This window comes from Oncorhynchus tshawytscha, linkage group LG06 (assembly GCF_018296145.1).
Source record: "Oncorhynchus tshawytscha isolate Ot180627B linkage group LG06, Otsh_v2.0, whole genome shotgun sequence".
NCBI lineage: Eukaryota > Metazoa > Chordata > Actinopteri > Salmoniformes > Salmonidae > Oncorhynchus > Oncorhynchus tshawytscha.
Window position 1 is genome coordinate 13,085,771 of NC_056434.1, and position 20,959 is coordinate 13,106,729.

At 45.3% G+C, this 20,959-nt stretch overlaps 1 protein-coding gene across 1 annotated transcript in view; it reads right to left on the reverse strand.

The window, feature by feature from the left end:
- Window positions 1-20,959, reverse strand: part of LOC112246690 (inaD-like protein) — a 150,305-nt gene that overhangs the window by 32,187 nt on the left and 97,159 nt on the right. The window contains exons 10-16 of the mRNA XM_042323686.1: window positions 12,094-12,166; window positions 11,593-11,703; window positions 10,600-10,692; window positions 9,463-9,534; window positions 6,746-6,884; window positions 6,316-6,422; window positions 6,004-6,087 (exon numbers count right to left, since the gene is read on the reverse strand). Coding sequence (XP_042179620.1) covers window positions 6,004-6,087; window positions 6,316-6,422; window positions 6,746-6,884; window positions 9,463-9,534; window positions 10,600-10,692; window positions 11,593-11,703; window positions 12,094-12,166 — 679 coding nt within the window. The remainder of the gene's footprint in view (window positions 1-6,003; window positions 6,088-6,315; window positions 6,423-6,745; window positions 6,885-9,462; window positions 9,535-10,599; window positions 10,693-11,592; window positions 11,704-12,093; window positions 12,167-20,959) is intronic.

Consider the following 20,959-nt stretch of genomic DNA (forward strand, 5'->3'; position numbering starts at 1 on the left):
AGAGTCGATGTGGAGGCTATATACATGGGGTACCGGTACAGAGTCAATGTGGAGGCTATATACATGGGGTACCGGTACAGAGTCGATGTGGAGGCTATATACATGGGGTACCGGTACAGAGTCGATGTGGAGGCTATATACATGGGGTACCGGTACAGAGTCGATGTGGAGGCTATATACATGGGGTACCGGTACAGAGTCGATGTGGAGGCTATATACATGGGGTACCGGTACAGAGTCAATGTGGAGGCTATATACATGGGGTACCGGTACAGAGTCGATGTGGAGGCTATATACATGGGGTACCGGTACAGAGTCAATGTGGAGGCTATATACAGGGGGTACCGGTACAGAGTTGATGTGGAGGCTATATACATGGGGTACCGGTACAGAGTCAATGTGGAGGCTATATACAGGGGGTACCGGTACAGCTATATACAGGGGGTACCGGTGGAGGATATATACAGGGGGTACCAGCACAGAGTCAATGTGGAGGATATATACAGGGGGTACCAGTACAGAGTCAATGTGGAGGATATATACAGGGGTACCAGTACAGAGTCGATGTGGAGGATATATACAGGGGTACCAGTACAGAGTCAATGTGGAGGATATATACAGGATTTTACGGTACAGAGTCAATGTGGAGGATATATACAGGGGGTACCGGTGGAGGATATATACAGGGGTACCAGCACAGAGTCAATGTGGAGGATATATACAGGGGTACCAGTACAGAGTCAATGTGGAGGATATATACAGTGGGTACCAGTACAGAGTCAATGTGGTGGCTATATACAGGGGGTACCAGTACAGAGTCAATGTGGAGGATATATACAGGGGGTACCAGCACAGAGTCAATGTGGAGGATATATACAGTGGGTACCAGTACAGAGTCAATGTGGAGGCTATATACAGGGGGTACCAGCACAGAGTCAATGTGGAGGATATATACAGGGGGTACCAGTACAGAGTCAATGTGGAGGATATATACAGGATTTTACGGTACAGAGGCTATATACAGGGGGTACCGGTACAGAGTTGATGTGGAGGCTATATACATGGGGTACCGGTACAGAGTCAATGTGGAGGCTATATACAGGGGGTACCGGTACAGAGTCAATGTGGAGGCTATATACAGGGTGTTACGGTACAGAGTCAATGTGGAGGCTATATACAGGGTGTTACGGTACAGAGTCAATGTGGAGGCTATATACAGGGTGTTACGGTACAGAGTCAATGTGGAGGCTATATACAGGGTGTTACGGTACAGAGTCAATGTGGAGGATATATACAGGGTGTTACGGTACAGAGTCAATGTGGAGGCTATATACAGGGTGTTACGGTACAGAGTCAATGTGGAGGCTATATACAGGGTGTTACGGTACAGAGTCAATGTGGAGGATATATACAGGGGATACCAGATCGCAAAAAAAAGCTTAAATTTGAACCTTCTTTTTCCCTTTAGTCTCACTCAGGAACCTTGACAGTTCCCTCACCGTGTACTTTGACACCTCTGCCTGACTGGCTGTCAGCTCCGGACCCACTGAGGTGGAGTCTGAACAGAAAACCCTCCTCATCACCCTCTTCCTCAAACTCCCCTTCCACTTCCTCGTCTCCATCTGCCATCCTGACCACCTGCCCTTTCTGACCCCCCCACCCCTCCCCAGCACCAGGCAACGGTTCCTTGGTGCCTTTGACCACACCAGCCTCTCCCCTCCAAATTCTCCCCCTTCTCCCCCTTATTCTCTTCCGCTTGACACTTCCTCCACCCCCCAGTTGCTTCCCCTTCCCCACTACACTATCCTCATCCACTAGCCTAGCCTGACTAGACCCAGCCTCATCCACACCACCATCTATAGCCTGACTAGACCCAGCCTCATCCACACCACCCTCTATAGCCTGACTAGACCCAGCCTCATCTACACCACCATCTATAGCCTGACTAGACCCAGCCTCATCTACACCACCATCTATAACCTGACTAGACCCAGCCTCATCCACACCACCATCTATAACCTGACTAGACCCAGCCTCATCCACACCACCATCTATAGCCTGACTAGACCCAGCCTCATCGACACCACCATCTATAACCTGACTAGAACCAGCCTCATCTACACCACCATCTACAGTCTACTAGACCCAGCCTCATCTACACCACCATCCATAACATGACTAGACCCAGCCTCATCTACACCACCATCTATAGCATGACTAAACCCAGCCTCATCTACATCTCCATCTATAACATGACTAGACCCAGTCTCACCGACACCACCATCTATAGCATGACTAGACTAGAGGTCGACCGATTATGATTTTTCAACGCCGATACCGATTATTGGAGGACCAAAAAATGGCGATACCAATTAATCGGCCGATTTTAAACATTTATTTGTAATAATGACAATTACAACAATAGTGAATGAACACTTATTTTAACTTAATATAATACATCAATAAAAATCAATTTAGCCTCAAATAAATAATAAACATGTTCAATTTGGGTTAAATAATGGAAAAACAAAGTGTTGGAAAAGAAAGTAAAAGTGCAATATGTGCCATGTAAAAAAAGCTAATATTTAAGTTCCTTGCTCAGGACATGAGAACATATGGAAGTTGGTGGTTCCTTTTAACATGAGACTTCAATATTCCAAGGTAAGAGGTTTTAGGTTGTAGTTAATATAGTATTTATAGGACTATTTCTCTTTATACCATTTGTAGTTCATATACCTTTGACTATTGGATGTTCTTATAGGCACTTCAGTATTGCCAGTGTAACAGTATAGCTTCTGTCCCTCTCCTCTCTCCTAACTGGGCTCGAACCAGAAACACATCAACAACAGCCACCCTCGAAGCAGCCTTACCCATGCAGAGCAAGGGGAACAACCACTTCAAGTCTCAGAGCGAGTGACGTTTGAAACGCTATTAGCGTGCACCCCGCAAACTAGCTAGCCATTTCACATCAGTCACACCAGTCTAATCTCAGGAGTTGATAGGCTTGAAGTCATAAACAGCTCAATGCTTGAAGCACAGCGAAGAGCTGCTGGCAAAACGCACGAAAGTGCTGTGTGAATGAATGCTTATGAGCCTGCTGGTGCCTACCATCGCTCAGTCAGACTGCTCTATCAAATATCAAATCATAGACTTAATTATAACATAATAACACACAGAAATATGAGCCTTTCGTCATTAACTTCTTGGTGACGGGGCAGTATTTTCACGTCCGGATGAAATGCATGCCCAAATTCAACTACCTGCTACTCATCCCCAGAAGATAAGATATGCATATTATTAGTATTTGGATTTGGATAGAAAACACTCTGAAGTTTCTAAAGCTGTTTGAATCATGTCTGTGAGTATAACAGAACTTATTTAGCAGGCGAAACCCCGAGAACAAACCATTCAGATTTTTTGTTGTTGTTGAGGTCACTCTCTTTTCAATGGGCTTTCATTGGGAATCCATATTTCTAAGGGACCTTCTTGCAGTTCCTATCGCTTCCACTGGATGTCAACAGTCTTTAGAAATTGGTTGAGGTTATTCCTTTGTGTAATGAAGAAGTATGGCCATCTTGAACAAGGCTCACGAAGTGTACTGTTTAGATAGAGGCGCATGACCAGAAAGCATGCTACAGATTGTTTTCCTCCTGTATTGAACACAGATCATCCCATCTTCAATTGTATCTATTATTTACGTTAAAAAAAACTAAAGTTGTATTACAAAAGTAGTTTGAAATGTTTTGGCAAAGTTTACAGGTAACTTTTGAGATATTTTGTAGTCACATTGCGCAAGTTGGAACCGGTGTTTTTCTGGATCAAACGCGCCAAATAAATGGACATTTTGGATATATATCGACGGAATTAATTGAACAAAAGGACCATTTGTGATGTTTATGGGACATATTGGAGTGCCAACAAAAGAAGTTCGTTAAGGTAAGGCATGACTTATATTTTTATTTCTGTGGTTTGTGTCGCCCCTGTAGGGTTGAAATATGTTTTCTCTCTTTGTTTACGGAGGTGCTATCCTCAGATGATAGCATCGTTTGCTTTCACCTGGTTAATATTGGCTGCTAACCTGGATTTCTTTTAGCTAAATATGCAGGTTTAAAAATATATGCTTCTGTGTATTTATTTTAAGAAAGGCATCGGTGTTTATGGGTAGGTACAGTCGTGCAACGATTGTGCTTTTGTTAAATCATCCCCCAGCGTTGCATCGATTATATGCAACGCAGGACACGCTAGATAAACTAGTAATATTATCAACCATGTGTAGTTAACTAGTGATTATGATTGATTGTTTTTTATAAAATAAGTTTAATGCTAGCTAGCAACTTACCTTGGCTTCTTACTGCATTCGCGTAACAGGCAGGCTCCTCGTGGAGTGCAATGAGAGGCAGGTGGTTAGCGCGTTGGACTAGTTAACTGTAAGGTTGCAAGATTTGAATCCCCGAGCTGACAAGGTAAAAATCTGTCGTTCTGCCCCTGAACAAGGCAGTTAACCCACCGTTCCTAGGCCGTCATTGAAAATATGTGTTCTTAACTGACTTGCCTAGTTAAATAAAGGTGTTTTTTGTTTTTTTACATTTAATTTTTTTGGGGGGGCCAAATCGGTGTCCAAAAATACCCATTTCCGATTGTTATGAAAACCTGAAATCGGCCCTAATTAATCGGCCATTCCGATTAATCGGTAGACCTCTAGACTAGACCCAGCCTCGTCTACACCACCATCTATAACATGACAAGACCCAGCCTCTGCTGCCTGTGTCTCATGGCCCCCTGCACGTTTACCTCGATTTCCCCCACTGTAGCTTGTATCCTCACCTTGTCTACGGCCTTTATGTGGGCACGCAAAGCTCTTGTGCCCCAAATCCCCACACTCAAAACACAGCAGACTATCTGTGCCGGCAAACCCTGCGTAGAGCCCGTCCCCATGCCTCAATTTAACTTCTTATAGGCAGGTGGGACGGTAGCGTCCAACATCCGGTGAAATTGCCGGGCGAAACAAAGCTTAATTTCTTGCTAATCCAGCCGCTGTGTCCGATTTCAAAAAGGCTTAACGGCGAAAGCACACCATGCGATTATCTGAGGACAGCGCCCCACATAGAAAACCATGAAAAACATATTTCAACCAGGCAGGTGCGACATGAAAGTCAGAAATAGCAATATAATAAACACATAACCTTTGATGATCTTCTGTTGGCACTCCAAAAGGTCCCAGTTACATCACAAATGGTCCTTTTGTTCGATAATGTCCATCTTTATATCCATAAAAACCCAGTTTAGTTGGCGCGCTTCAGTCAATAATCCACCCAGTTTCCCTCCATCAGAATGCATACAACATTAATCCCAAAAGTGACAAACTTTTCCAAACAAGTCAAACAACATTTATAATCAAACCTTAGGTACCTTAATACGCAAATAAACGATAGAATTTAATTTTTAAGACAGAGAATCTTTATTGTCTTTACCGGGGAAAAATACCAAAGAACGCGCTTTCATTCAGGCACTTGGAAACACTACAGCCAAAATGGGAGCCACCTAGCAATCAGCCTTTTCATGAACACAACCACAGCTTTGTTCATTCTGGATGCGGAATGTATAAATTCAGCTCCCACCTGTTCGCCGAACTCGAGCAGAACCTCCTCCACCTTAACTCCATTCTCAGGAACACCTGAATCCATGCCGTAACCACAGCGTCTCCTCCGCGCTAGGCTGCGAAGGCATCGCGCACACCACACCATTCAATCACCAGGCAACTAAAACTCTGTCCTCTTCCTCCCTAACTTTGAATGAAAACAGTAGGTACCGCTAAACTAACAGTGCGTTAACCCTCCACCATAGAAAATACAAATTGAAAAAAAGACCAAGAAAATAAGTAAGGACAGAGCCCTCCACAAGGCCTCTCAAATACAAAACACTCCCAGCATACACTGAGAGAGAGAGAGAGAGAGACAAACAGAGGGAGAGAGATAAAGAGAGAGATAAAAGAGAGAGACTAACCTCCAGGATCTGATCTCCAGCCCAGAGTCGTCCATCACGTGCCGCCGCCCCCTCCTCATATACCTCATGGATCACTATGGCATCCTTGAGAGAGAGAGAGATGGAGAGAAAGAGAGTGAGAGAGAAAGAGAGCGAGAGAGACTGTTGACTTTTTGTCTTGCTTTAATGAGACATCCTCATTACACTAAAACCACCACTACTATGCTACTATGCAGTGTAGCTGTGGCTCTCATCTCTGGCTGAGACGGAGACAAATTTACGTAACCTGTCATGGTCAACATGGTCGCCCCTGAGCAAGGCTAGCAGTCTTACCAGCTGGGTGTCTTTTCCCCCTACAATGCTGAGACCCAGGCCAGAGCGACCCTTGGCGATCTCTATGATTATCTCCTGGCCTGGAACGATAGGGCACGTGGCTGTGTCTACAGCATAGAGAGAGGGAGGAGAGAGATTTTGTTATCAAACCTCAATGCAAGTGTTTATGTTGTTGGCTGTCCTCTTTATAGTGAATAATATACATTTCTCTACACTTGCAATAACATCTGCTAAACACGTGTACGTGACCAATAACATTTGATTTGATTCACAACTTTCTGCACAAAGAATTGAATAGATAAAATAAGACAGTTGAGTAAAACAGTCAGTTCTTCCCCATTGAGCACAAGATGTTGAAAATACCTTGTGCTCTCAGGGTCCCTAATGTAGCCCTGTAAATGGCCTGCTGGTTGTGAGTGTGGCTCCATACCTTTGCTGCAGTACTCAAAGTCTGGGCTGGTGCAGGAGGAAGGTAGGAAAGAGGCAGGGGGGGGCACCAGCTCCCCTTTCACAGAGCTCACCACAGGCAGCTTACAGGAGAGCCGACAGGTTTTAGACAGGTTCGCAGTCTGCGCACACACACACATTTTAAATACTTAATTTGAATCCCTGTATGCATGCCACTCAAAGGTAAAGAAAGCACCTTCTTCTCCAATCAGCTAGGCTGCCCATTACAGCTGAAACAGAGCAGTACCTAGCCAATTGCTTTGCCATAATTTTTGTCAGGCCTTCAATCTGGAGATCACGCACTGCAAGCCTGTGAACGTGGCCGAGACTGCCAAATATCAGCACCACCAGCTTGCACCTAAACCCGAGGATGTCCCAGCATGCCACGAGGGGCTGGTCCTGAAGCAGCTTCTCTGCAAAGGCCTTGTCCATGTAGCCGTCCAATGAGAAGCCCACTTCCAAAATGAGGCCCGCCCCCCCACAGCAACAATATCTGGTGTATTTGACACACAGGAAAACACATCATCATCAACATCAAACCAGCTTCCCCTTACACAAGAATGTTTGTGCATCCACTTGTCTCGCTCGCTGGCTATCAGGTCGACAAGGTAGCCATGTCTAGCAATGTACAAATCCTTGTATGAACAGCAGCCATTCACAACATGGACAATGGACTCCATTACATTTGACTCATGTAGAATACAAAATGGGTCATGGTTTGCAGGGTACCAGAGTGCTACATTATATTTTGTTTGTAGAACTTGCAGCCTCACCTTAAAAATAAAGGTGAGAATGTCCTCGCCAATGGCACCATTCTGGTAAATGGAATGGGAGACAGAGTGGTCAGCACAGTCCAGAGCAGTGAGTTCCTCTGCAGCCTCAGGCCAGTCCAGTGTTGCAGTAGCTGGGAGACAGAGTGGACATCACAGTCTAGAGCATCGAGTTTCCCCTGTAGCCTCAGGCCAGTCCAGTGTTACAGGAGCTGCATCCATCTGATACCGAGGAGTGTTGTCCTGCATGTAGGATGAGATGTTCCATGATGGGTGACAGAAGCATCCACAACAACACCGATCTGCCACAACTGCATCAGAATCAGTTTGCATATCAGTCCGTGTCCACCTGAGCTCCACTCCAGTCCGGTTGCACAGGTCGTTGAGGTCCGGCCAGTCTGACCAGACACCGAAGCCAGCAGCACAAATGTCCAATATTCCATTTGCCTTCCTCCTGAAGCCCAGGAAGTTGTCCTCAGTGTCCCTGGCCAGTGTAACCTTCCTCCTGAAGCCCAGGAAGTTGTCCTCAGTGTCCCTGGCCAGTGTAACCTTCCTCCTGAAGCCCAGGATGTTGTCCTCAGTGTCCCTGGCCAGTGTAACCGTCCTCCTGAAGCCCAGGAAGTTGTCCTCAGTGTCCCTGGCCAGTGTAACCTTCCTCCTGAAGCCCAGGATGTTGTCCTCAGTGTCCCTGGCCAGTGTAACCTTCCTCCTGAAGCCCAGGAAGTTGTCCTCAGTGTCCCTGGCCAGTGTAACTGTCCTCCTGAAGCCCAGGAAGTTGTCCTCAGTGTCCCTGGCCAGTGTAACCGTCCTCCTGAAGCCCAGGAAGTTGTCCTCAGTGTCCCTGGCCAGTGTAACCTTCCTCCTCCGTAGGTCCAGAAGGAAGGACGGCTCTGGATAACTCCTTACCTGTCACATCATCACTGTTGAGCATGTTCAACAGGTGAGTCTGTCTGGCAGCAGTGTAAATCCACTCAATATTCGGGACGCCTAAACGCCGCTCTCTCTAGCTCAGGAAGACACCGTCACGTGTGGTGTGTGTGTTGAAGCATAGCTACTTTCTCACCACCTGAACAGTTTTGTTATTCATTTCCCCAAGAACCTTCTGTGGGAGAGGCACATTTGTAAGCAGATGTTGAATCTTTACTAGGGCCACCTCTCTCACAGCTTCTAGCTTCATGACCACAGGCAGAGGGGAAACGTCAATCATATCAAGCCTGGTTGAATACTCATTAACAAGCTCCTCAACTTGTTCCACCCACTCACCAGCAACATTAAACTTATGTCAAAGATAACTATATGTATCGTGATGAGAGTAAACTCTGATTGGTTTATTCGTTAGTGTAAATGTTGGGGGTTTATCAGTTCTAGACTTGTACCAGTGTTTACCTCTGTCTTTTATACAACACAGCACATTCACTGTCTTTCACTTCCAGACCTTTTCAAAAAGTCCTCTGTGCGAGAGAGCATGTCGTTGGTAGCATGGTCCTCTCTGGAGGAGATTTGAACGTCCTCAGCATAGCCCTGTACTGGGTTCAGTGACCACACATGGGCTGGGGCACACTGGCATTTCAGCCAATGGTTGATGGATGAAGTTCACAGCACTCCATGGGCAGATGGTTTTTATGCTAACCCTGAGTGGGATTGGCTCTGTCAGCTGCTTCACAAACACACACGCACGCACACACACACACACGCACACACACGCGTGCGCATACGCACACTAACGGCAAGACACAACAGAAACAAAAATATTATCCAGATCTTTGTCTTTAAAATAGTTGTGAATAACTGAATAATGCATATTAAAACACAAGTTGTCTAATACTATGAGCTCGTTCTGATTAATTCTTCCTTCCACAGAGTGGATTCCATTGTACTACATGGAGTGCCGTTAGCTACACAGGTAACCCAAATCCACTGCGATGCTCACCTGCCCCAGGGGGGTCTTGGCAGCCGGCACAGTCACACTCTCTGAAGACTCGGCCTCGTTCTCTGAGGCCTTCTGCAGAGAGCACAAACAAGAGGTACAAACATGAACACACACAACACACATACAACACACACACACACCACAACACACACACAAGACACACACACACCACAACACACACAACACACACACACACCACAACACACACACCACAACACACACACACACACTCACACACACACACACACACACACACAAACACACTAGGTCAGAAGAATACCGGTCACAGGTTTGAATTCATCGCCCGGGAAGCATTTGTTGGGGGTTTGTAGTGTCTGCCTGGTGTTCATGTTGGGGGTTTGTAGTGTCTGCCTGGTGTTCATGTTGGGGGTTTGTAGTGTCTGCCTGGTGTTCATGTTGGGGGTTTGTAGTGTCTGCCTGGTGTTCATGTTGGGGGTTTGTAGTGTCTGCCTGGTGTTCATGTTGGGGGTTTGTAGTGTCTGCCTGGTGTTCATGTTGGTGGTTTGTAGTGTCTGCCTGGTGTTCATGTTGGGGGTTTGTAGTGTCTGCCTGGTGTTCATGTTGGGGGTTTGTAGTGTCTGCCTGGTGTTCATGCTGGGGGTTTGTAGTGTCTGCTTGGTGTTCATGTTGGGGGTTTGTAGTGTCTGCCTGGTGTTCATGTTGGGGGTTTGTAGTGTCTGCCTGGTGTTCATGTTGGGGGTTTGTAGTGTCTGCCTGGTGTTCATGCTGGGGGTTTGTAGTGTCTGCCTGGTGTTCATGTTGGGGGTTTGTAGTGTCTGCCTGGTGTTCATGTTGGGGTTTGTAGTGTCTGCCTGGTGTTCATGTTGGGGGTTTGTAGTGTCTGCCTGGTGTTCATGCTGGGGGTTTGTAGTGTCTGCTTGGTGTTCATGTTGGGGGTTTGTAGTGTCTGCTTGGTGTTCATGTTGGGGGTTTGTAGTGTCTGCCTGGTGTTCATGTTGGGGGTTTGTAGTGTCTGCTCAACTCATTTTGACCTGAGAAACCAAGTCAGTAAACAACTCAGTGGCTTGTTGCCGGGACACAGAGAGAGGCTCTCAGGCTGGTAGGGATGTGTAGGGAGCAAAGAGGATGTAACACATGGGCTTCCAGTCAGATGACCTTTGACGAAGTCTCTCGGAGGATCTTGAGTGTTGCTTCTCTGGACACAAGCTCCGTAGCTGTGCTCCCACTGGACCCAACACTGGACTTCACCTGTGTGTGTGTGTGTGTGTGTGTGTGAGAGAGAGAGAAAGTGAGAGTGAGTGTGAGCGTGAGCGAGAGATAGAGAGAGAGACAGAGAGAGAGAGGGAGAGAGAGAAAGAAAGAGACAGCGAGAGAGAGGGAGAGAGAAAGAAAGAGACAGCGAGAGAGAGGGAGAGAGAGACAGAGAGAGAGAGGGAGAGAGAGAAAGAAAGACAGAGAGAGAGATAGGGAGAGAGAGACCGAGAAAGAGAGAGGGAGAGAGACAGAGAAAGAGACAGAGAGAGACAGAGAGATAGGGAGAGAGAGACAGAAAGAGAGAGAGGGAGAGAGAGACAGAGAAAGAGAGAGAGAGAGAACGAGACAGAGAGAGGGAGAGAGAGACAGAGAGAGACAGAAAGAGAGAGAGAGGGAGAGATAGAGAGGGAGAGAGAGGGAGAGAGAGACAGAAAGAGGCAGAGAGAGAGAGAGAGAGAGAAGGAGAGAGAGACAGAGAGAAGGAGAGAGAGACAGAGAAAGAGACAGAGAGAGAGACATAGAGAGGGAGAGAGAGACATAGAGAGGGAGAGAGAGACAGAGAGAGGGAGAGAGAGACAGAGAGAGGGAGAGAGACAGAGAAAGAGACAGAGAGAGGGAGAGAGAGACAGAGAAAGAGACAGAGAGAGAGAGAAAGTGGGAGAGAAATACAGGGTTGAGCAACAGAATTGCCAGACACTGAGCAGAAAATGTATTAAGAAGATGCTAGACGGAACACTTCAATCCAAGATCAGGTTCCTATTTAGGAAAGTACATGCAAAATGTAGCAAAACAGAAAAATAAAACAAGCGTTTCTTATTGGACAAATCCTAGTAGTCCCTCCCTGTTTCCGTCAGTTTTCTTTGGACAGGTAACATGGGGAGTGGAGCCTCTTACCTCGCTGATGGAGATGGAGGCCTCCAGGGGTCCCCTGCCGAGGGCCAGGCTCTCTGGGGTTTGAGACTTCTCTGTGGGGGCCGGGGATGCTACTGCGGCTGGTTTGGGGGTCTGGGATAACAATAATCATGATGATGGTGATGATGAATGTGGTGATGACACCATTGAGTCAACACATTCAAAATAGAAAGTTCTCAAATACACTGCCATTCCTTCCTATTGATTTCTCTAGATAAGTGCACTAATCAGATATGTGCCACCCCCCAAAGAAAACATGCATGTTTTGGTTAAGAAGGGTCCATTTTGGACCAAGGGCCGACGATTTCAGATATTGCTTTCTTGCTTTTGGGAGTGCATTTGTGTTTAGGCCTGAGCAGATGCTTTCGCATAAGGTCATGGCCAGCGCCCTGCTCCGTCAGCTTTTGGATGACCATTCGGTCATAGCAGAGTGTGTGTGTCTGTGTGTGTGTGTGTGTCTGTGTGTGTGTGAATAGGACTCACTTCAGTGGAGGAGAGGACAACAGGAGGGTTTGGAAAGGGGGGAACGGCCATCTGGTTGATAGCATCTTCATTCCTATAGGAAGGGACAGGGGGTAGGAGAAAAAGAGGAGACGAGAGGGATAGAGGGATAGCGAGAGAGAGAGAGAGAGAGAGAGAGAGAGAGAGAGAGAGAGGGGGGGATAGAGAGAGGGAGAGAAAGGGCGAGAGAGAGAGGGGGGGATAGAGAGAGGAGAGAAAGGGCGAGAGAGAGAGAGGGGTAGAGGGATAGCGAGAGAGAGAGAGAGCGAGAGAGAGGGGGATAGAGAGAGGGAGAGAGAGGGCGAGAGAGAGAGAGAGGGATAGAGAGGGCGAGAGAGAGAGAGAGAGAGAGAGAGAGAGAGGGAGGGGGATAGAGGGATAGAGAGAGAGAGATGGAGGGATAGAGTTATAGAGAGGGAGAAATAGAGGCAGAGGGATAGAGAGATAGGAGGGATAGAGAGAGAGTTAGAGAGGGATAGAAAGATAGTGGGAGAGAGGGAGAAGGGAGAGAGAAAGCACTATCAATAGAATTGCATTAGCAGTAATCAATGGTGTGGAAAGTGTGACGTGCAGACAGCCGAGGTTAATGGGAGTATTTCCTCCTGTGTATCTGAGCGTGATATTAGCGATGACTGTGTGTGTGTGTGTGTGTGTGTGTGTGTGTGTGTGTGTGTGTGTGTGTGTGTGTGTGTGTGTACACGTGTCGTGGTATTGATTGATCAGGACAGCAGAGAGAGACATCCGGTATAAACATGATGAAGGACATTATTTCTCTCTGTACTGTACCTGTCCTTGTCCCATTATCTTCTCTCCTCTTTGCTGTCCTTGTCTCATTACCTCCTCTCCTCTCTACTGTCCTTGTCTCATTACCTCCTCTACTCTGTACTGTCCTTTTCCCATAACCTCCTTTCCTCTCTACTGTCCTTGTCCCATTACATTCTCTCCTCTCTACTGTCCTTGTCCCATTACCTTCTCTCCTCTCTACTGTCCTTGTCCCATTACATTCTCTCCTCTCTACTGTCCTTGTCCCATTACCTCCTCTCCTCTCTACTGTCCTTGTCCCATTACATTCTCTCCTCTCTACTGTCCTTGTCCCATTACCTTCTCACCTCTCTACTGTCCTTGTCCCATAACCTCCTCTCCTCTGTACTGTCCTTATCCCATTGCCTCCTCTCCTTTCTCCTGTCCTTGTCCCATTACCTCCTCTCCTTTCTTGTCATCTCCTCTTTTATCTGGTTTCAGTCCGAACCGATGGGGATGCGCTCTTAAAACTTCTTATGGCTTAGATCCCGCTAACGGGATCGATATGAAAACAGCCAGTGAAAGTGCAGGGCGCCAAATTCAAACAACAGAAATCTCATAATTAAAATTCCTCAAACATACAAGTATTTTACACCATTTCAAAGATAAACTTGTTGTTAATCCCACCACAGTGTCCGATTTCAAAAAGGCTTTACGAAGAAAGCACACCAAACGATTATGTTAGGTCAGTACCTAGCCACAGAAAAACACAGCCATTTTTCCAGCCAAAGAGAGGAGTCACAAAAAGCAGAAAAATAGATAAAATGAATCACTAACCTTTGATGATCTTCATCAGATGACACTCATAGGACTTCATGTTACACAATAGATGTATGTTTTGTTCGATAAAGTTCCTATTTATATCCAAAAATCTCAGTTTACATTGGCGCGTTACGTTCAGTAATGTTTTGCTTCCAAAACATCCAGTGATTTTGCAGAGAGCCACATCAATTTACAGAAATACTTATCATAAATGTTGATGAAAATACAAGTGTTATGCATGGAACTTTAGATAAACTTCTCCTTAATGCAACCGCTGTGTCAGATTTCAAAAAAGCTTTACCAAAAAAGCACACCATGCAATAATCTGAGTACGGCGCTCAGACACAAAAACAAGCCATACAGATATCCGCCATGTTGTGGAGTCAACAGAAGTCAGAAATAGCATTATAAATATTCACTTACCTTTGATGATCTTCATCAGAATGCACTCCCAGGAATCCCAGTTCCATGATAAATGTTGGTTTTGTTCAATAAATTCCATAATGTATTTCCAAATACCTCCTTTTTGTTCGCGCCTTGAGTTAACAAATCCAAATGTACGATGCACAGGCCAAGTAAAAAGTCAAATAATTCCATTACAGTTCGTAGAAACATGTCAAACGATGTATAGAATCAATCTTTAGGATGTTTTTAATATAAATCTTCAATAATGTTTCAACCGGAGAATTCCTTTGTCTTTAGAATTGCAATGGAACGCAGCTACCTCTCACGGGAGCGTGCCTGAATGGCACTCTGGCAGACCTCTTACTCAATCAGCTCTCTTTCTCTTCTCCTTCACAGTAGAAGCATCAAACAAGGTTCTAAAGAGTGTTGACATCTAGTGGAAGTCTTAGGAAGTGCAATCGGTCCAAATTTACACTATCTTGGATAGGCAAAGATATGAAAAACTACAAACCTCAGATTTCCCACTTCCTGGTTGGATTTTTTTTCAGGTTTTTGCCTGCCATATGAGTTCTGTTATACTCACAGAAATCATTCAAACAGTTTTAGAAACTTCAGGGTGTTTTCTATCCAAATCTACTAATAATATGCATATCTTAGCTTCTGGGCCTGAGTATATCTTGACTTTGTCGTCTCCAATAGACTGATAGACCGTCAGACAGCCAGACAAACACAGGGAAAGGCCAAGAAGAGCAGGAACAGCTGGCTTCTCCAATCCACAAGGAGGGTGCTCAGGTTGCCACCCAGCCCAGTAGCCGGTGATGATACCCTGCTGTCCTTCCTGTTCACCTCTTATGTGGTTGTGAGTAGTGTTGTGGTTCCCTCGCTTAAGACCCTCAACTCTCTCTTCCCCCTTCCTTCCCTGTCCTCGCTTCTCTCTCTCCCTCTCTCCCTCCCTCTTTCTCCATATTCCTTCCCTGTCCTCGCCTCTTTCTCTCCCTCTCTCCCTCCCTCTCTCTCTCCATATTCCTTCCCTGTCCTCGCTTCTCTCTCTACCTCTCTCCCTCCCTCTCTCCATATTCCTTCCCTGTCCTCGCCTCTTTCTCTCCCTCCCTCCCTCTCTCCATATTCCTTCCCTGTCCTCACCTCTTTCTCTCCCTCTCTCCCTCCCTCCCTCTCTCCATATTCCTTCCCTGTCCTCGCCTCTTTCTCTCCCTCCCTCCCTCTCTCCATATTCCTTCCCTGTCCTCGCCTCTTTCTCTCCCTCCCTCCCTCCCTCCCTCCCTCCCTCTCTCCATATTCCTTCCCTGTCCTCGCCTCTTTCTCTCCCTCTTTCCCTCCCTCCCTCCCTCTCTCCATATTCCTTCCCTGTCCTCGCCTCTTTCTCTCCCTCTCTGCCTCCCTCCCTCTCTCCATATTCCTTCCCTGTCCTCGCCTCTTTCTCTCCCTCACTCCCTCCCTCCCTCTCTCCATATTCCTTTCCTGTCTTCGCCTCTCTCTCTCTTCCTCCATCTCTCTACCTCCCCTCCTTTCCTTTACCATTCTTGTCTCTGCCCAGTAAGTGACCCTTTTCCAATTAGGTTTAATAGTTGTATTTCCTCTTCCACGAGGGTGACAGTAAGGACAGTGGGAATTGATGAATCAATCTGTTGCTTGTGTTGCCTTATCCCCACACATGCCCTTTCTCCCACAGCTATAAGAAATTGTGTCCAAGCCATAGCAAGCTGACAAGGTCATAGGACCTGTTGTTTTCTTGTGTGTGTGTATTTGTGGATTGAAACCCGCTCGCCTGCGTCACGGCACTAACTCATACGTGGCGTGAACCGGTGGACCGACATTTTATCGTTTGCGTTCCCGGCCAACATTTTTTAATTCCTTTCGATAGTCTGGCTGGCTCCGAAGCGCCCTGTCCTTTCGAAAGTCTGGCTGGCTCCGAAGCGCCCTGTCCTTTCGACAGTCTGGCTGGCTCCGAAGCGCCCTGTCCTTTCGACAGTCTGGCTGGCTCCGAAGCGCCCTGTCCTTTCGAAAGTCTGGCTGGCTCCGAAGCGCCCTGTCCTTTCGACAGTCTGGCTGGCTCCGAAGCACCTGTCCTTTCGACAGTCTGGCTGGCTCCGAAGCGCCCTGTCCTTTCGACAGTCTGGCTGGCTCCGAAGCGCCCTGTCATTTCGACAGTCTGGCTGGCTCCGAAGCGCCCTGTCCTTTCGACAGTCTGGCTGGCTCTGAAGCGCCCTGTCCTTTCGACAGTCTGGCTGGCTCTGAAGCGCCCTGTCCTTTCAACTGTCTGGCTGGCTCCGAAGCGCCCTGTCCTTTCGACAGTCTGGCTGGCTCCGAAGTGCCCTGTCCTTTCGACGTCCCATTGCTCATTGCCGAATGATCTTTGACTCGATATATACAGCGCATTCAGACAGTATTCAGACCACTACACTTTTTCCACATTTTTTAAAGTTACAGCCTTATTCTAAAATTGATGAAATTAAAAATGTTCCTCATCAATCTACAATAATGACATAGTGAAAATAGGTTTTTAGACATTTATTAAAAATAAAAACATATATATCTTATTTACATAAGTATTCAGACCCTTTGCTATGAGACTCGAAATTGAGCTCAGGTGCATCCTGTTTCCACTGATCATCCATGAGGTGTTTCTAGGACTTGATTGGAGTCCACCTGTGGTAAATTAAATTGGTTTGACATGATTTGGAAAGGCACACACATGTCCATACAGTGGGGCAAAAAAGTATTTAGTCAGCCACCAATTGTGCAAATTCTCCCACTTAAAAAGTGTGTACACGTGTAGTGGTATTGATTGATCAGGACAGCAGAGAGAGACATCCGGTATAAACATGATGAAGGACATTATTTCTCTCTGTACGGTCACTGTATCCTAAGTCCCTTACTATCAGGTCAAGTCCCTAACTATCAGGTCAAGTCCCTTACTATCAGGTCAAGTCCCTTACCATAAGGTCAAGTCCCTTACTATCAGGTCAAGTCCTTTACTATCAGGTCAAGTCCTTTACTATCAGGTCAAGTCCCTTACTATCAGGTCAAGTCCTTTACTATCAGGTCAAGTCCCTTACTATCAGGTCAAGTCCCTTACTATAAGGTCAAGTCCCTTACTATCAGGTCAAGTCCTTTACTATCAGGTCAAGTCCTTTACTATCAGGTCAAGTCCCTTACTATCAGGTCAAGTCCTTTACTATCAGGTCAAGTCCCTTACTATCAGGTCAAGTCCCTTACTATTCTCTAGCGCGGTAATTGGGACCTGGGTGGGTCAGACAGTCACACTATGGCTGTGTCTGAAATGGTGCCCTATCCACTTAACCGTGCACTATAAAGGGAACAGGGTACCATTTGAGATGCATGGTTTCCTTGGAGCCGCTGTCACTCTGTTTCTGCCATGAGATGCATAACTTAACAGAAAGCAATGAGGATAACTACGAGCACTGATTTCATGCTAAACATGACATTTTGGTTGTCAGACAAATTGAGCATGGCTGCCTAGCAGTCAGTGGTAAAAACCTTACACCCACAGAAAACCTCATGTCAGAAAACCTCACATTGGTGAAGCATAAATCAGCATGTTGTTATCTGTTCCGCAACCGTTTTTTCCTCCAGCGGCTCAGAAATAATGGATGTGCTGATCACTGATTCTGTGAGCTGCTGTCAAGCAGAGCATGTGAGAGGAGTTGAGCAGTTGGAAATCCCTCTCGTTGATCATGGAGTGGTGCTTGCACACTGCTTATGGAGCTCCACGTCCTTTCCAACGGCTCCGGCTCCGAAAAAAAATGCCCCTCCAAATTCGCTCCATTCATTAAAATCCCAATTTATCCAACACCCATCTATTTTTGTGACTACCAGGATCTACCATTTGGTTTTGAAGTATTGAAACCAAACTATATGGATTTGAATTAAAAATATTTGAATAAAAATGAAAAGGTGAATGTAAGAAGCGCTCATCATTTGAAATAGGTTACATGTCATATTAAACAGCATATAAACACTATAAATAGGTTACATGTCATATTAAACAGCATATAAATACTATAAATAGGTTAAATGTCATATTAAACAGCATAAAATATTGGAATAAAGCAGGCTAATGCAATTGAAGGCAACAAATTGTTGCTTACTGAAACACCCAAAGTCATCGTTATAATAGGATTGTAATAGGATTTGAAGCAATAGACTACCCATGTGTGGTCAACTATAAGCATGGGGACTGGTCTTGATAAATCAATCAGATTTTTATTTTCACTGTATATTGGTTAGCCTACAATTAGGTTGTGGGAATGTTAGGATTATTTTGCTCTTCACTCCCAGTCACCTAGGCCTACTCCCGACCGGTCACGTTGTACAGCGCCATATTTTCCTAACGGAAACCCTGAGGCCTACATAGGCTAATGTAAAATGCATTTTCGTTTTCCTTGAAATGGAAACACCATAATATTAATAAATGTAATTAAGCTACATTTCTAACAGTATAAAATGCACAAAAAATACAAAAAGAATTTACAAAAGAATTATAATCAATCCCATATAGTCTGTTCTAACAACAAAAAGGTTTTACAGTTTCAAGTACAGTCAAATTAAGAACAGTCAAATGCATTCCTGAATTCAATCGCTTTCACATGTTGTTTATTCATTGTTTAATTATTCAAGGCTCCCTTTGTTATTTTGTTTAATAACTAAAATGCTTGACCTTATTTAAATACATGGATGACTTGTATGCTGTCTGATGACATGCACAAATGAATGATTGATATAGTGTAACTTGAAGTAGGCCTTCATACAATAATTAACTTAGACTAAAACAGCTACAGTCAACAGGACTCTTAGGCCTACAGCGCTATGTCATTTCAATAAAAACTGAATTTACCGAAATATGTGTATTTTACACTCTAGCAGTAGGCCTACATTAAGATAAATATCATAAAAGACAAAAACTTACTGAGCATTTCATCCTCAAAGCACCATGAAGGACTTCTGTGCAGTTAGCATATTCACAGTAGAATAGCCCAGGACTCAAGGAGTCACAAAGAAAGATATTCATATTTTGTTTAGGAAGGTCATAAAATAAACATGATACTAAGTCAAATTATTTCCAAAGAACAGAAAAGCATGTTTTAAGACATATTTCTCTGTGCTATAGTAGCTGAGGATACGGTTGCTTCATGTCCATAAAATTAATTAATTGTTTTGCTCTTTCTGATAGGGTATAACAATCAAAATGTCTGGTCTGCGTGGACCTCTGATAGGGTATAACAATCAAAATGTCTGGTCTGCGTTGACCTCTGATAGGGTATAACAATCAAAATGTCTGGTCTGCGTGGACCTCTGATAGGGTATAACAATCAAAATGTCTGGTCTGCGTTGACCTCTGATAGGGTATAACAATCAAAATGTCTGGTCTGCGTGGACCTCTGATAGGGTATAACAATCAAAATGTCTGGTCTGCGTGGACCTCTGATAGGGTATAACAATCAAAATGTCTGGTCTGCGTTGACCTCTGATAGGGTATAACAATCAAAATGTCTGGTCTGCGTTGACCTCTGATAGGGTATAACAATCAAAATGTCTGGTCTGCGTTGACCTCTGATAGGGTATAACAATCAAAATGTCTGGTCTGCGTGGACCTCTGATAGGGTATAACAATCAAAATGTCTGGTCTGCGTGGACCTCTGATAGGGTATAACAATCAAAGTGTCTGGTCTGCGTGGACCTCTGATAGGGTATAACAATCAAAATGTCTGGTCTGCGTGGACCTCTGATAGGGTATAACAATCAAAATGTCTGGTCTGCGTTGACCTCTGATAGGGTATAACAATCAAAGTGTCTGGTCTGCGTTGACCTCTGATAGGGTATAACAATCAAAATGTCTGGTCTGCGTTGACCTCTGATAGGGTATAACAATCAAGTGTCTGGTCTGCGTGGACCTCTGATAGGGTATAACAATCAAAATGTCTTGTCTGCGTTGACCTCTGTAGGACTATTTGGGAAAGTAAGTGCCAACAACCCTCATAAAGACGCCCTCTGGTGGTTTCAACAAGCATTAACGGCAACAATGGCTGACTGTAAAATACTATGACATCATGCATTGTAACATGCTGTACCAAGCTGTGCTGCAGTATGATGCAACTTTTAAAAGTGTACATCACCACACTCCCTCTCTTGGCCCTCATCTATGTAAGTCATCTTGATTTTGCACCTGTGTGTTTTATCAGCTTCTTTGTGAAAATATGTATTGAACTCCATGACAGTAGCTACTGGAGCGGGTGAGAAGGCTGACGCGCCTCACTTTGGGAATCTGTCTCCACGCTCCAGTCAAATTGGGCATGTTCAACTCCTCTCTCTATCTCCCTCTCTCTCTCTCGTTTTAATATGTGATTGGCTCTGGCCCACTGTGTTCAATTAAAGGGACTTAAGGATTGCGACGAGCGGACAGAAGAGGAGCGGGGAGGAAATGAAGTGCTGCATCGCCATTGTGCTCTGTGTGCTCCTAGCTCCTCAGAGAGATGATTAAGCAGAAGAGGAGAGAGAAGGAGAGGGGGAGAGAGAAGGAGAGGTTGAGAGAGAGATTAGGATAAGAGACGGAGGGTTTGAGAGCGGTGGGGCGGCTTTGGAGAGAGGGAGTAAGAAAGAGGTAGAGTGTAATAAGCTTTCTGAGAGAAGGACAGGTAGAGAGAAGAAGAGAATGAATGAGAGGTAGAGAGAAGGAGAGAGAGAGGTATATATAGAGTTAGAGGTTTAAATAGAGGTAGAGGTTTATATAGAGATAGAGAGGTATATAGAGATAGAAGTATATAGAGGTAGAGAGGTTTATATAGAGATAGAAGTATATCTCTGTATATAGAGGTTTATATAGAGATAGAAGTATATAGAA